Below are 12389 nucleotides of genomic sequence, written 5' to 3'. Positions count from 1 at the left end.
GAGTCCGGCCCCCCGGCCCGGCCTGGCCCCCGCGGCGTGGCTTCGGGTCTGGCCGCCCGGCCCAGCCCCTGCAGCGCAGCTCCGGCCCCCCGGCCTGGCCCCCGCAGCGCGGCTCGGCTCCGGCCGCCAAGGGGCTCTGGGCTGGACCCAAGCCTGGCGAACACGGCCGGAGTGCGGCTTGATTCCTGGGGGTGGGGCTTGCAGCAAGCCCCGCCCCCAGGAATCGGGCCCCACTCTTGCTAAAGCCGGCCCTGCTAAGATGGAGTTCTGGAGTCACCTGGGCAAGTCACATGCCCCTGCAGGACTCAGTCTTTACAGGCCGAAGCCATTGTCCACATGTTATCTTGCATGTCTCCAGGAAGACTTCTTATGTGGATTGGAGCATTCCAAGATGCATTGTTCCCCAAGTGTTTCCTGATCAGGTGCTTAACCTGGTGAATTCCTTCCTAAAGAAGCTAACCAAATGCCTCCCAAAGCTTACTTAGAAACCAAGCAAGCATACAGCCCATATTCTTAACCTCAAGTAGAAAATGATATATGTGTACAAATCGGATGAATAGATATAGTAGACCATAACCTTTATGGAGATATGTTACATGGCACAGGCAGCACAAAACATATTCCAGTTATATCATACATACATTTATAAATACCCCCCCATAAAGCCTTATGGGGTATGCTGCATACAATTTACTTTCCCTTCTAAGTACTGTAGCTATGTATGTAGCCTATGCAGTGCATTTAGGCTATTTCCCATTCTGTGGGTAGGGAATACCACAGCCTGGAAAATGTCCATTTTAGTCGCGACTGAATAAGATATTTCTGTGACCCTATTTGCTAGAAGAAACTTGAGATGGAAACATTGCCCATGTCATTTTGAATTTTTCCTTCACGCTAGTAATCTATATTCATAATCAGGGAGCAAAGTTTGGCCTGTGGGTGCACCCTGTTGGCTTCTGTTCATTTGGAGGGCAGAATGTGTCCCGTGGGTTAAAACTGAGGCTATAGTGTTTTTATGGTTGTCAAGACTTCATATAAACACAAATTTGACTGTTTGGCATGAAAGCATTACATCCCTGTGGGGGGGAAAAACCCTAAATTACAACTTTTTGCCCTGGGACACTATAAAGTTAGTGATCTCACTGTCAGTGAAAGTTCTGCAGTCTGGTGAGGGAGAGGTCTTGGGCACTGCCAGCCAGCCTGTTCCTGGCCCAATTCAGAAATCATCCCAATTCATAAAGAACACGTAAGCACATGCTTAACTTTAATCATATAGTTAAGTACTACTTAAGTTAAAACGTGCTGAATGTCATGAATTGGAGCCTTTGACTCTCAGTTCTAAGCCAACAGATCAGATCCATAAAAAGAAGAAGCGGGGAGGAAAAGCATTTGTAGGACCTTCTACATCCTTGGGTGGCTGATACTGACCATTAAAATGTTTATGATTTGAAATTTAATATTGATCCCTGCACTTTGTCATTTTGCTCTAAGAAAATGACACTTGTTCAGTAAAAAGTAGACAGCCCTACTCTTAGTGTTTTACGCATGCACACACACTCTTTAAATGAAATTAGACCATTTTTAAAGTTTTATCACTTAGCCAAGTAACTCACTGAGACAAAATTGAACAGTAAACTCCATTTATTTTCCATTACCGTTATTGCTGTAGAAAATGTACATTTAAGCAAAATGAAAAATATCTACTTTCTGTCCCATTGGTTCCTATCAACAAATCTAGCATATAGAAAAATAAGCTTTTGTGGAGTCCACATAAATACAATGCTGGGCTGTGCAATGTATATCCTTTCCCTCTTTCTGCTTTAGCTTACTCGTGGATGATGTGCTTCCACTCCAGACTGAAAGTAGAAATCTTCCATGCACTGTGTTAATTTCATCCAGAACAGAACAGAAGTCTAGGGCTCAATCTTGCAAGATGCAGAGCACTCTGGTCCCCATCCCGCTCATGATTAGTCCTGTTGAAATCAATTTGGCTACTCCTATGCTTAAAGTTAATCATGTACTTAAGTACTTTGCAGGATTATGAGGATGGAGCCACTAATGATCTTGGCAAATTAGATAAACTGAAGTGGATGTGTTATGATATGGACTGCTGGTCCAATGGAAGCTATGGAATTGTGATCTGAGTGAAATGAAACCCAGATCCTTATGGCTGCAAGACTGTAGCATCACATGAACAAGTCCCCTAGGCGGCTTCAGTATTTTGGAGGTCTTAAAGAAACAACTTTTGTTCTTTCACATTAAGTGAGGTGTGCAAGTTTGTTGCACTCCAGCATAAAGAGACTGCTACTGTGCCATGTGTGCAAATGAGATGAAGTGTTAGGAGTAGCACTCACACTGAGTGTTAGTAAACCTCAAGCCCTCTGCACTTCCACACCTTTACTTTCAGGTGCAGAAGATAAAAATGGATGTAGGTCGTGTGAGGAGACTTGGCGTGAAGTATAAGCTGCACCATGTTAATAAGGTGCTTAACTTCACATTCCTCTCTGAGCCCCTAATTCCTGCTGCTGGGCAGTAATAATTTGGTAACTATACAACAAGGCAGGATTGGATCCCCCTGTGCTTCCTGACCTGCTATTTTACCTTGTGTTTATGTGTGCAGCACCCCACACCTGGGCTGGGAAGGACTGAGACCAGAATATGATGTTGTAGCATATTAGTCACATTCACTGAGATGCTATTTGAACATTTTATTAGCAAGTCTCAAACAGTATGAAATAATGCAAAAGGTAAATCTTAATGCACTCCCCTCAGACAAAAAGCTTTCTGCTAATTCTCTTGTACTCATTCAGAGCAACAACCGCTCAGTAAATGAATATATATTCGCATCACAAATAAGCAGGCTCCATCTAAGGAGAATGTTATTGCATTCAAAGAGCATCTCAACCCATCTTTGTTTACTGTAACTCAAACCAGTGTATTCTGTTGATGTCAGCAGGAGGATATCACTGAACTGCTGTGGCCTCTGTGGGATATAGTGTATTCACAGAGCCTCTGATTAAATGAAAAAACAACAAAGAGGTTTTTATATTTTCTCTCTCTCTCTCTTTCTTCCAGGATCAATACCAGTTTGGCTATCGAGCCGCACTGGAATATCTGGGCAGCTTTGATCACTATGCAACGTAAAACCCCCTGACCCATCCTGGATTTTTACTGCAGGCCCTTTAAGATCCAGAGAGCCTCTTCTGAGCCATACAGTGTGCTTGAGAAGTACTTCTTAACTCCTAGCTAAAGACCAATTAGTGGGAATATTAAAAACACACACACACATACACACACACACACACAAAAACAACCCAAGAACTATTCCAGGTGGACCAAGAATTCACAGTTTAATAACCTAACCAGAAATATAATAAAAGAATCCTGACTGGTGAGGCGTCTGAAGGATCTCATTTACAGATACCTCAAGGATTCAACTTTGGTTGAAATTAAAGGGAAGAGGAAATTATTGCAAAGAACCATCATCTTGTTCAGGATTGCATGATTGTTGGAAAGATGAATCTTGAGAGTACTGCAATTCAGTGCAAGATGTTTGTTAAAAGGCCGGTACCTGGCTTCTTAAAACAAAATGGACTCTTTGCTTCAACATCACCCCTTCCCACCATAATGCTCATAATAACACTTTAGGGAAAATGGGGGATTGTTTAAAAAGAAAGTCCTTGATTTAGTTTTTTAGTATTGTAAAGATACTGCTGACCTGTGCTTCATTTTTAACTGTGTAAACTTTTTTCCTTTTTTTAACAAGAGTTTATCATTTGATGAAGTGAATTTAAAAAAAAAAGTTGCATAACTGTTCATTTTTTGTTTCAGAATTGTAGATTTTTTTAAGCTGTAGAACTGTTATCGGTAATATCTTGCTGTAGAAATTTTAAATAATTTGAAAATTTGCACATTTTTGTGCAGTCCTATATTTATCTACAGTACCACATTCTTCTTAGATATTACAGTTTGGTTTAAATTTGTTTTTGTCTTTAAAAGAAATACTCTTAATCAGTTAATCAAAGTGGGGCTTTTTTGGTTTCTTTTGGAATCAACAGGGAGGCGCAAAGTATAAAGCTGCTACTAACACACACACACACACTGCTCTCTTTATAATTCTCTATCCATATCTATCTCTATATATATCTACAGATATACAGACAGATAGATACACAGATAAATATATATAGATGCATCAGTTCTTCCATTACTTGGATTTATTGAAGTGGTGAGAAAGTTTTCCAGAATACTACATTCAACCCATGTGGTACTTTTTGAACATCTCTGCATTTCCAAAGTCCATAGCTTTTTGGTTAGAAGGGAAATGAGGAATGCACATCAGTGATATTTGACCCTCACCCTGACTCAAAAAAAAAAATTGTTTATATACACACAGTCACACAAAGACACACACACATTATGTGGTTGAGGCTTCCAGTGAAGTTCAATATTTGTAACACTATAGTGCAATAACAAACCATATTATTAAGTATAGGAGGTGTGCATGTGGAAAAGGTCAGTGCATATCCCTTTAGGAGGGGAGAATGTTGTAATATACTAGCTATCAAGATGTTTAAAAAGTGTATTCAGTCATATATTGTCTATAGTATGTGCTATGAAATTTGCATTTAGGATGTGTAACAGGGCAAAGCCAAACTCATGTTGCTCTGTTAATAAATTAGAAATATTTTGTGGCATACAGCATTATTTAGAGATGCTGGGTTTTATTTTTATTTCACATTTAGAGTGCCTTATATTTGATGCCTATTTTGATAGCATATCTTTAAGTTTTGTTATGTCTGTATTTACATTAGTTAATTCATATCTTTGTTACTCTTTTCAATTAAAGCATTATCTTTTAGCACATGTACAAAAACACTTTGAATAATACGCATTCCTGGTTTTTAACCGAGTAGGGGATGTTAATAAATGCAAGCCCAAAACACTTGGGTAGTCAGGGCCCTTTATCCTTTCATAACTCCAACAACAGACATGCCCACTAGTTTAAGGTTCCTTCCAAATTGGCTCTCATAAACCACAGTGTTGATGATTACGATATTGCCATTGCAGAGATGTAGGACTGCACTAGTAGTAAGTAGTTGTTGTTAGCAGTACTCATGCATCATTCCTTTCATTTTGGGCCAAATCCTGCTCACTGTACACTTCAATAGGCCCACTGAAGTCAAATTATTGGTCGCAATGGGACTGTTAGTATGGGTAAGGCAAGCAGGATTTAGCCCTCAGAGTATGCTTTAACATGACTTTAGATTTCCATTTGAGAGAAAAAAATTCTTTAAACAATGTAAAATATTTTCTGAGACTCTATATGAAGTCATTTACAGTGGCCCAGGTCTCTGTCATCCTTGTACCATGTTAGCACACAAAAATCAAAGGAACTCTTTCTTTCAGGTGTCAGATAAGAACCATACGTATAGTTCAGCTATGTTGGTGTAACACACAGGATTTTTTTTTCTTCCATATTTCCATCACTAGTAGAAAGAAATGTATGAAAGACCAAACACTAGCAAGCATTGTATTTGAGCACTTTTGTAGAAAAAACAAAACGAAACAAAAAACAAATATAAATATATATATACTACTAATAAAAGTATTATAGAAGGCTACCTCAAGAACGAGATTCTATAACTTATATCAGAACCAGAGAAGAATGTGCACTATGTTTCTTTTTTTCTTCTTCTTCTTTTTGATTTGTGTCTTTTGAAGAATTATTAAAGTGCCAGATTACGTAGTGCAGTCATGTTCTTTTAGCCAAATAGAGTCAGATATACACACCATTTTAGAAGCACAGACTAGGGAGGGCTGTTGCACACCAGAGCTGTTAACAGGTAGGGGCTTCTCTCCATGAAACTTTTGCAAATTCTAAAGAAAAAGGGAAAAAATCAGAAATAAATAGTGAGGGAAAGTATTGTAGGACAAATGAGACTGCAAATATTCCAGTAAACTTGCTTTTCAGGAGTTGTTTCTAAGATAACTCTGTTAGCATCATTGATGTGCATTCCACTTTCTGTACACTAATGTATAGTCATTCTATAGTTAATTTAAAGAAGAAGCATCTTTATCTGCATTTACCATAATCTTCCAAGCTTAGAATTGGTTTCATCAGCATAACCAGTACGGTGCTATTATTTACCTATGTATGTGTAGTTATGTATAATTTTGTAATTAGTTAAAATGGAAAAAAAAACTCAAAATATATAAAAATGATTTGTACAGAACTTTATTTTAGCTCTTTTTTTAAAAAATGATTGCATGGTTAGACAATTCAGAAGCTGGCTGGGGGAAGGGAGGGCCCTCTAGGGAGATCTGCACTTTCTATACCTTTGTACTATGCACTGCCCTATTGATTCTACACCCAATAATGTTATTACTTGAACCCATCTGTAAGAAACTGCTTATGAAAATCCACTTATGTGTATGTAAATAACACAGAACATGTAAAAAGGGGGGGGGGGAGAGTTTGCAACAACAACAAATGCAACAGCTTTTTTTCCCTTTTATTCTTCCTTCCTTTCTTTTTTTCTTTCTTTTTTTTTTTGTTTTGTTTTGTTTGTTTTTTTGTTGGTTGGTTGATTGGTTTTTTCGTTTGGGGTGCCCTGATACTCCAGCAGATATCAGAAGGCTGCAAATCCCGTCATCCCCATCTGTTATGTGGCTTTGCCATTCAAGCTTGGAGTGTCTTTACAAAGATAATAAAAGTTGTGTTCTTTGCTCTCGTTTTGGATGCATAGACTGAAAAATTAAAAAAAAAAAACCTTGTAAAATGGCTTGTTAAAAAAATACAATTACCTCTAATTAGTAGTACGCGTAAATGTTTTACAGAATGAAAGGCGTGCTTTTTATTTTCTTACTTCGTTACATTGGTGGCGAAAGAAAGTCTGTATGAAAATCAGTTCTTTGCTGACACAAGTTCCATTTGTTACAAATGAATTCTAATAAAAATGTCAGTGTTATGCAGCCCTGGTCTTGTTTTCTTAAGCAGAGCTTTTGGAATCAAAACAGTTTGGTTTTTCTTGGTCATAGAGGAGTCTAACTGACATTATAAAGTAGTCATTAATCTTAACTAGTAGCAAGGCACTGGAAAATGCATTTCCAGGTTAGCTAATATGTTGTCCTCCATGGTGATTTTTGAGCTATGGGAGATCCTCAATTGGTATAAATTGTCATAGTACCATGGACTTTAACACTTACATTACTTAAATTTACACTGGATGATCTGCCCCCATTGTATTTAAGGAATTGCTTCAATTGGCTTAAGAAAACTACATGTTGGCCCATATTTAGAGCCAAATCCAAAGATAATGAGACATCTGCAATTCTTATCAAATTCTAGGGTAGTTGTGGGTTCTTGCCACTCCTCAATATTTAGTTCTGATATTTTAATTTCCGGAATGAATTAAATGAATTCTGATACCTTAATTTCTGGAATGAATTAAAAGTGGTTATTTGAATAGTGGCATGCAGTTTTGATAATTCTGTAATGAATCTCTGCACTGAACCATGTTTTCCTGTTTGTTTGGGTACAAATATGGGTCTCTAAAACTGCCATCAAAGCAGTAGAAAAATATCTGCATTATTTTAATCAAAAAAGATTTAGGTAACATGGTAAAGTGTAATGGTTGCAGGCTTTGTGGAGCATGTCTCAGATTCCTACTCAACTGTTAGTGGCAGAAAAGATAGCAGCCTCTCTGGATTTTTGTTTTTTCCTGGTGGTTTTGGGGCAGATATTATCACTAAAATTATTATTCTGTTACCAAGATAACATGGTGTATTAGAGATTAGTGTTAAGTATAAAAACAGAATTCAATGGGCAGGAAACGTTTATTGCTATATTAGCAAAATGCTGGTTTATTGGACCTTTCACTTTTCTTAGCTTAAATTCTAGTTCATAGCTGTGGTAGCAATTTAAAGGCAAACGTTGATGCCCTTACTTCCTTAACTAGACTCCCACTGACTTCTATGTACCACAAATATTGATTAGGCTTCACAGGTCAAGTAGAAATGAGATCAGTGAAAGGTGTTTTAAGCCGACTTTTTGTAAATATTCTCCTAAACTCTTCCATACTTTTTATATTGTTCTTTTTAAGGGCCTGATGCAAAGCCCAGTAAAGTCAGAAACTGTCCTTCCATTGACTTGCATAGGCTTTGGACCTGGCCCTTAATGTCTTCACAGGAAGTCTAAGTTAAGGATGAATAAAAACCAAATAAGGTTATCAAGATTTGGCAGTATACCCTCTGATGTAATTTAAGTCAAGTTAATTGGTTTTAGCAAGAGTTTTCCTACCTAATATTTTCTTGTTCTTAAAAAATACTTTTGTGGAGTAAAACCGGAAATCAATGCAACAAACTGAGAAACTCCATTAATATCAGAATCAGTAACTGACAACATTCAAACTCAATTGTGCTCACATTCCTTTTGATAATACATGAAGATTTGTGTTTCCAGATTTTTCTGTTTTTCCTTCTGCTACATCTTTCAGGTTGGAATGAATATCTGATTAATTGTAGAACACAGCCTCTGTACTGATTTTGAAGAGAGAGATTGAATTTCTGTCTCCTGCTCCACTCCTCTTGCTTCCGCCCCAATTTTTTAGAGAAAATAAAAAGAACTGCCAAATATATGGACAGAGTATTGAAAGAGTACTGGTGAAGAATATTAGGAGGATATTAATGACCAAGAGAAGATACTTGTTAAGTTCAACCAAACTTTAGACTATTACAACTAGTGCTGGTCAAAAAGAGAGATAACATTTTCACAAAAAACTCTGATTTTTTTTTTTTTTTTTTTTTTGCAAAAATTTTGAATTTAGAAATTTTTTAACCAACTCAATAACTGGCTGGAAAAAATTGACAATTTTTTTTTTTGAAATTTTTTACCTTTTTTGATAAAATTCAGAAAATAATTCATCATATTGGAAATTTTGAAAATGTTTGGACCACCTTCAACACAGGACAAAATAATGATTTTACTGTTTTCTTAAGCTTAAAGGAGGGGATTTCTTCACGGTATTGAAACATTCCAAGTCCATAACCTGGGAAAAGCAACTGTAAGAGAAACGTGAGATCAAAAAAAAAAAGACCAGATGTGCTCTCGAACATCTTCAATACAAGCAAGTAAGGTCATACAATACAAGAAGTAGGGAAGGGTGCACAATATCCTCTTGCCAGATATGCATTATGAGATATAGGAGAATGATTTTTTTAAAAAAAGTGGATCCTGCATCGATTACCGTTCACATGTCTGTAAGGGTTGAAAGAGCCTACAGGATGCAGTGAAGGTGTGAGTGAGAGCTCCAAAAAGATCATTTTCTTTAGTGTCTCAGAGACAAAGAACAGAGGGCAGTGATTGCTAGGAAGAGAAACGGTGTTCAAAAATACAAAACTCTATCTTATTCTGATTTGGGATCACGAGTAGAGAGCAAGAGACCTAACACTCCAGCTCAGAAGAACCTTTCAGGAGCTGACTTCACAAGCTACTATCTTGTGTTCTGCAAAATTATCCAGTCCCATACAACATGAAGACAACGTTTATATTTTGGGGGCGCCAGCAGCAGCTGAATGACTGCTGAAAGAAAGTGAGGACAACTCACTCATCTGTTTCTTAAGCATGAAAATGTAGTTACTGGAAATGCAACTATCATGAAGTGCTCTGCATTAAGTAATTAAATTGTGTAGTGTTTACTCCATTGCTCCATTACATAGTTTAGTTCAATTTTCATTTAAGATTGAGTGGACCACTAAACTAAATGTGACTCTCATGTTTTTTTATTCACTGCTAAAATTGGGCATCCACATAATTAGTTAATTACTTTAACATACAACATGGTTCCCCAAATCTTCACACACACACTCAAACTTTTGAGTTAATTCTATAATTAAATCTTCTGATTTTCGGTTTTAACACCAATAATACACCCCTAATACAAAAAGAAAAGAAATGAAATTGGTATTTATCCAATAAACACCAGAAATGGTTACATCAGTCTAAGGGCTTGTCTACATGGAGCAGTAATATGGACTATGGAGGTATGGTTTCTAAAGCGTATTAACATGTTGTACATTATTTGATCCGTGTTGACCTTGCTGATGCATACTAAAGGTTCCCTAGTGTGCTTTAAGACAGTGCTGTTTGAAACAGTGCTTCATTAAAGTGCACTAGGGAACATTACGAATAGATTAGTTATTACAGTATATACTACATAATGAGTAATGTAATTAAAAGGGATCAGCAACCTTTGGCACGCAGCCCGTCAGGGAAATCTGCTGGCAGCCTGGGACAGTTTGTTTACCTGCAGCGGCCGCAGGTTCGGCCGATCGCAGCTCCCACTGGCCGCGGTTCACCATTCCAGGCCAATCGGGGCTGCGGGAAGTGGCAACCAGCACGTCCCTCGACCCATGCCGCTCCCACAGCCCCATTGGCCTGGAACAGTGAACTGCAGCCAGTGGGAGCTGCGATCAGCTGAACTGCAGGTAAACAAACCAGCCCGGCCCACCAGCGGATTTCCCTGATGGGCCGCGTGCCAAAAGTTGCCAATCCCTGGCATATAATATACATTATACTACTGTAATGAGTAATGTATATAATACACATTACTCTTTACTTTTATATACAAAGGGAACCTCCCCCCCCAAATAACCCAGATTTTTGGACATCTGCATAAAGCTCAAGAATTGCTAAAAAAAAATACACCTTGAAAAATGAAATTGATAAACCCTGAAAAGCAGAAGTCCTATCTATAAACCTGAAAGTTTCATATTTTTCAGAGTTATTTAAGTGTGTGATATTCATGTTTCCATATTAGTATTAGACTGAAGTAGTAACACTGATTTCAAAATGTACTGGATATTACACTGCATTATTTGTAACAATGCTGCTGCTGTGAAATATTGTAAAAATAGTTACAGTTTTTAAAGCTGTATTTAAAAAAAAGTTTTTAAAAGTAGAGAGTAATAGAGTATCTCTTTCATGCGGCAAAGAGAGTAGAGAATCAGTGATAGTCCGGGAAGTTGTATATTACCAAAGAGAGTCTTCCATCCACAAAACCTCAGGTTAGCTTTTTTTTAAAAAGACAGGAAGTATTAAGAAAAGAGCTCTAGTTAACCTTAGATAATTAATAAAATATTTCTGGTTTGTTTTAAAAAACAAAAGGATTTGACTGCTGTATGTTATATTGGTATTCAAGGCAGAAAGCTTTGCTCTTGCAATACCTATTCTTTTTTCAACAAAGGCTATATTTGCCCTGTTATTCTGTCTATGATGGCTATGGTACCGAGAGCCAGCATATTTCCGTATCCTAACATAGTGAATATAGACTGGTGGAAACATCTGCTGACTAGCTTCACAAAAGTGCAGAATGATAACCTGCAAATGAGACATTGTAATGAATACAGATCATTTTGCATCAAAGCTATAAATAGAGTGCTTTTGAACCCACAATGCGTTCAGCTTGCTTCTGTCAGCAGAATATAAGAAAAAAAGTCTTTATTATATAGTAGGAACAAGCAAACAGACTTCCTTGCCAATAAAAGCAGTCCATTATATATTCAACAGCCTTATTGGATCTGGAATATAAATCTTTCATGTCAGTTCCAAACGGCTTAGAAATGCCTTCTTTTCTCTGAATGTTTAAGACAAACGTACAAATGTAAGTAGTCCTTCATTGGGTAAAAATCCCCAAATATGTGGGTATTAATAAATTGAATCTTTAAAGCTTTTTACAGTTTTCTTCTTGTTATTCTTGTTTGTCATTTAGTACAACCCAGAGGATCTAACTGAGTGCAGGTTCCCATCGTATAAGGGGCTGTACAGACACAATAAGAGATGGCCCCTACCCCAAACAGCTTTCACTCTAAATAAAGGGCAGGAGGGCAAACAGGCACAGAATGTTGAGTTGACCCACCACAGGTTAATGGAAGTTCTGAGATAAGAACCCAGGTCTCCTGACTCACAATTTAGTGCCCTAAACACTGTACAACACAGCCTTCAGGTGCCTTGTTTGCACAATGTTCCAAAGCATACAAAATGTTCCAACCTCAGTGCCTAAAGTTAGTCATCTACATCCCTATTAGCATGCTAGGTAAAGTAGACTGAGTTTTCTAAGGTGCTGAGAGTTGTGGGGGCTCAAGCATTTCTGGACATTGAGTAATTTACTTTGGTCCCTAAATATGGATTTAAGTGCCTCTTGGCCACAACACATGTAGAAGAGGAGGTGGGGCAAGCAGAGAGATAAATACGTAAATCTAGACATAGGGAAATACTCATCTTGCCTTGAGAACAAGACTGTGACTGAACATATCTTCACTACTTTTGAACAGAAGCAAAGAGTTACAACACTACATCACATGCTCCCATCCTCAGCTAACCCTTGAAC

The 12389-nt window shown here is 37.7% G+C and overlaps 1 protein-coding gene across 29 annotated transcripts in view; it reads left to right on the top strand.

Moving 5' to 3' along the window:
- The window catches only part of PTPRD (protein tyrosine phosphatase receptor type D), a 1677890-nt gene extending 1670915 nt beyond the window's left edge, over positions 1-6975 (top strand). For all 29 annotated transcript variants that reach the window (XM_054031429.1, XM_054031444.1, XM_054031437.1 and 26 more), the window contains one exon: positions 3076-6975. In XM_054031429.1, coding sequence (XP_053887404.1) covers positions 3076-3144 — 69 coding nt within the window. In that variant the 3' untranslated portion in view covers positions 3145-6975. The remainder of the gene's footprint in view (positions 1-3075) is intronic.
- Positions 6976-12389: the final 5414 nt, after the last annotated feature.

This window comes from Malaclemys terrapin, chromosome 6 (genome assembly GCF_027887155.1).
Source record: "Malaclemys terrapin pileata isolate rMalTer1 chromosome 6, rMalTer1.hap1, whole genome shotgun sequence".
NCBI classification, from domain to species: Eukaryota; Metazoa; Chordata; order Testudines; family Emydidae; genus Malaclemys; species Malaclemys terrapin.
Note: the sequence above shows the minus strand (reverse complement) of the source record. Positions and strands in the feature narration are given on the sequence as shown.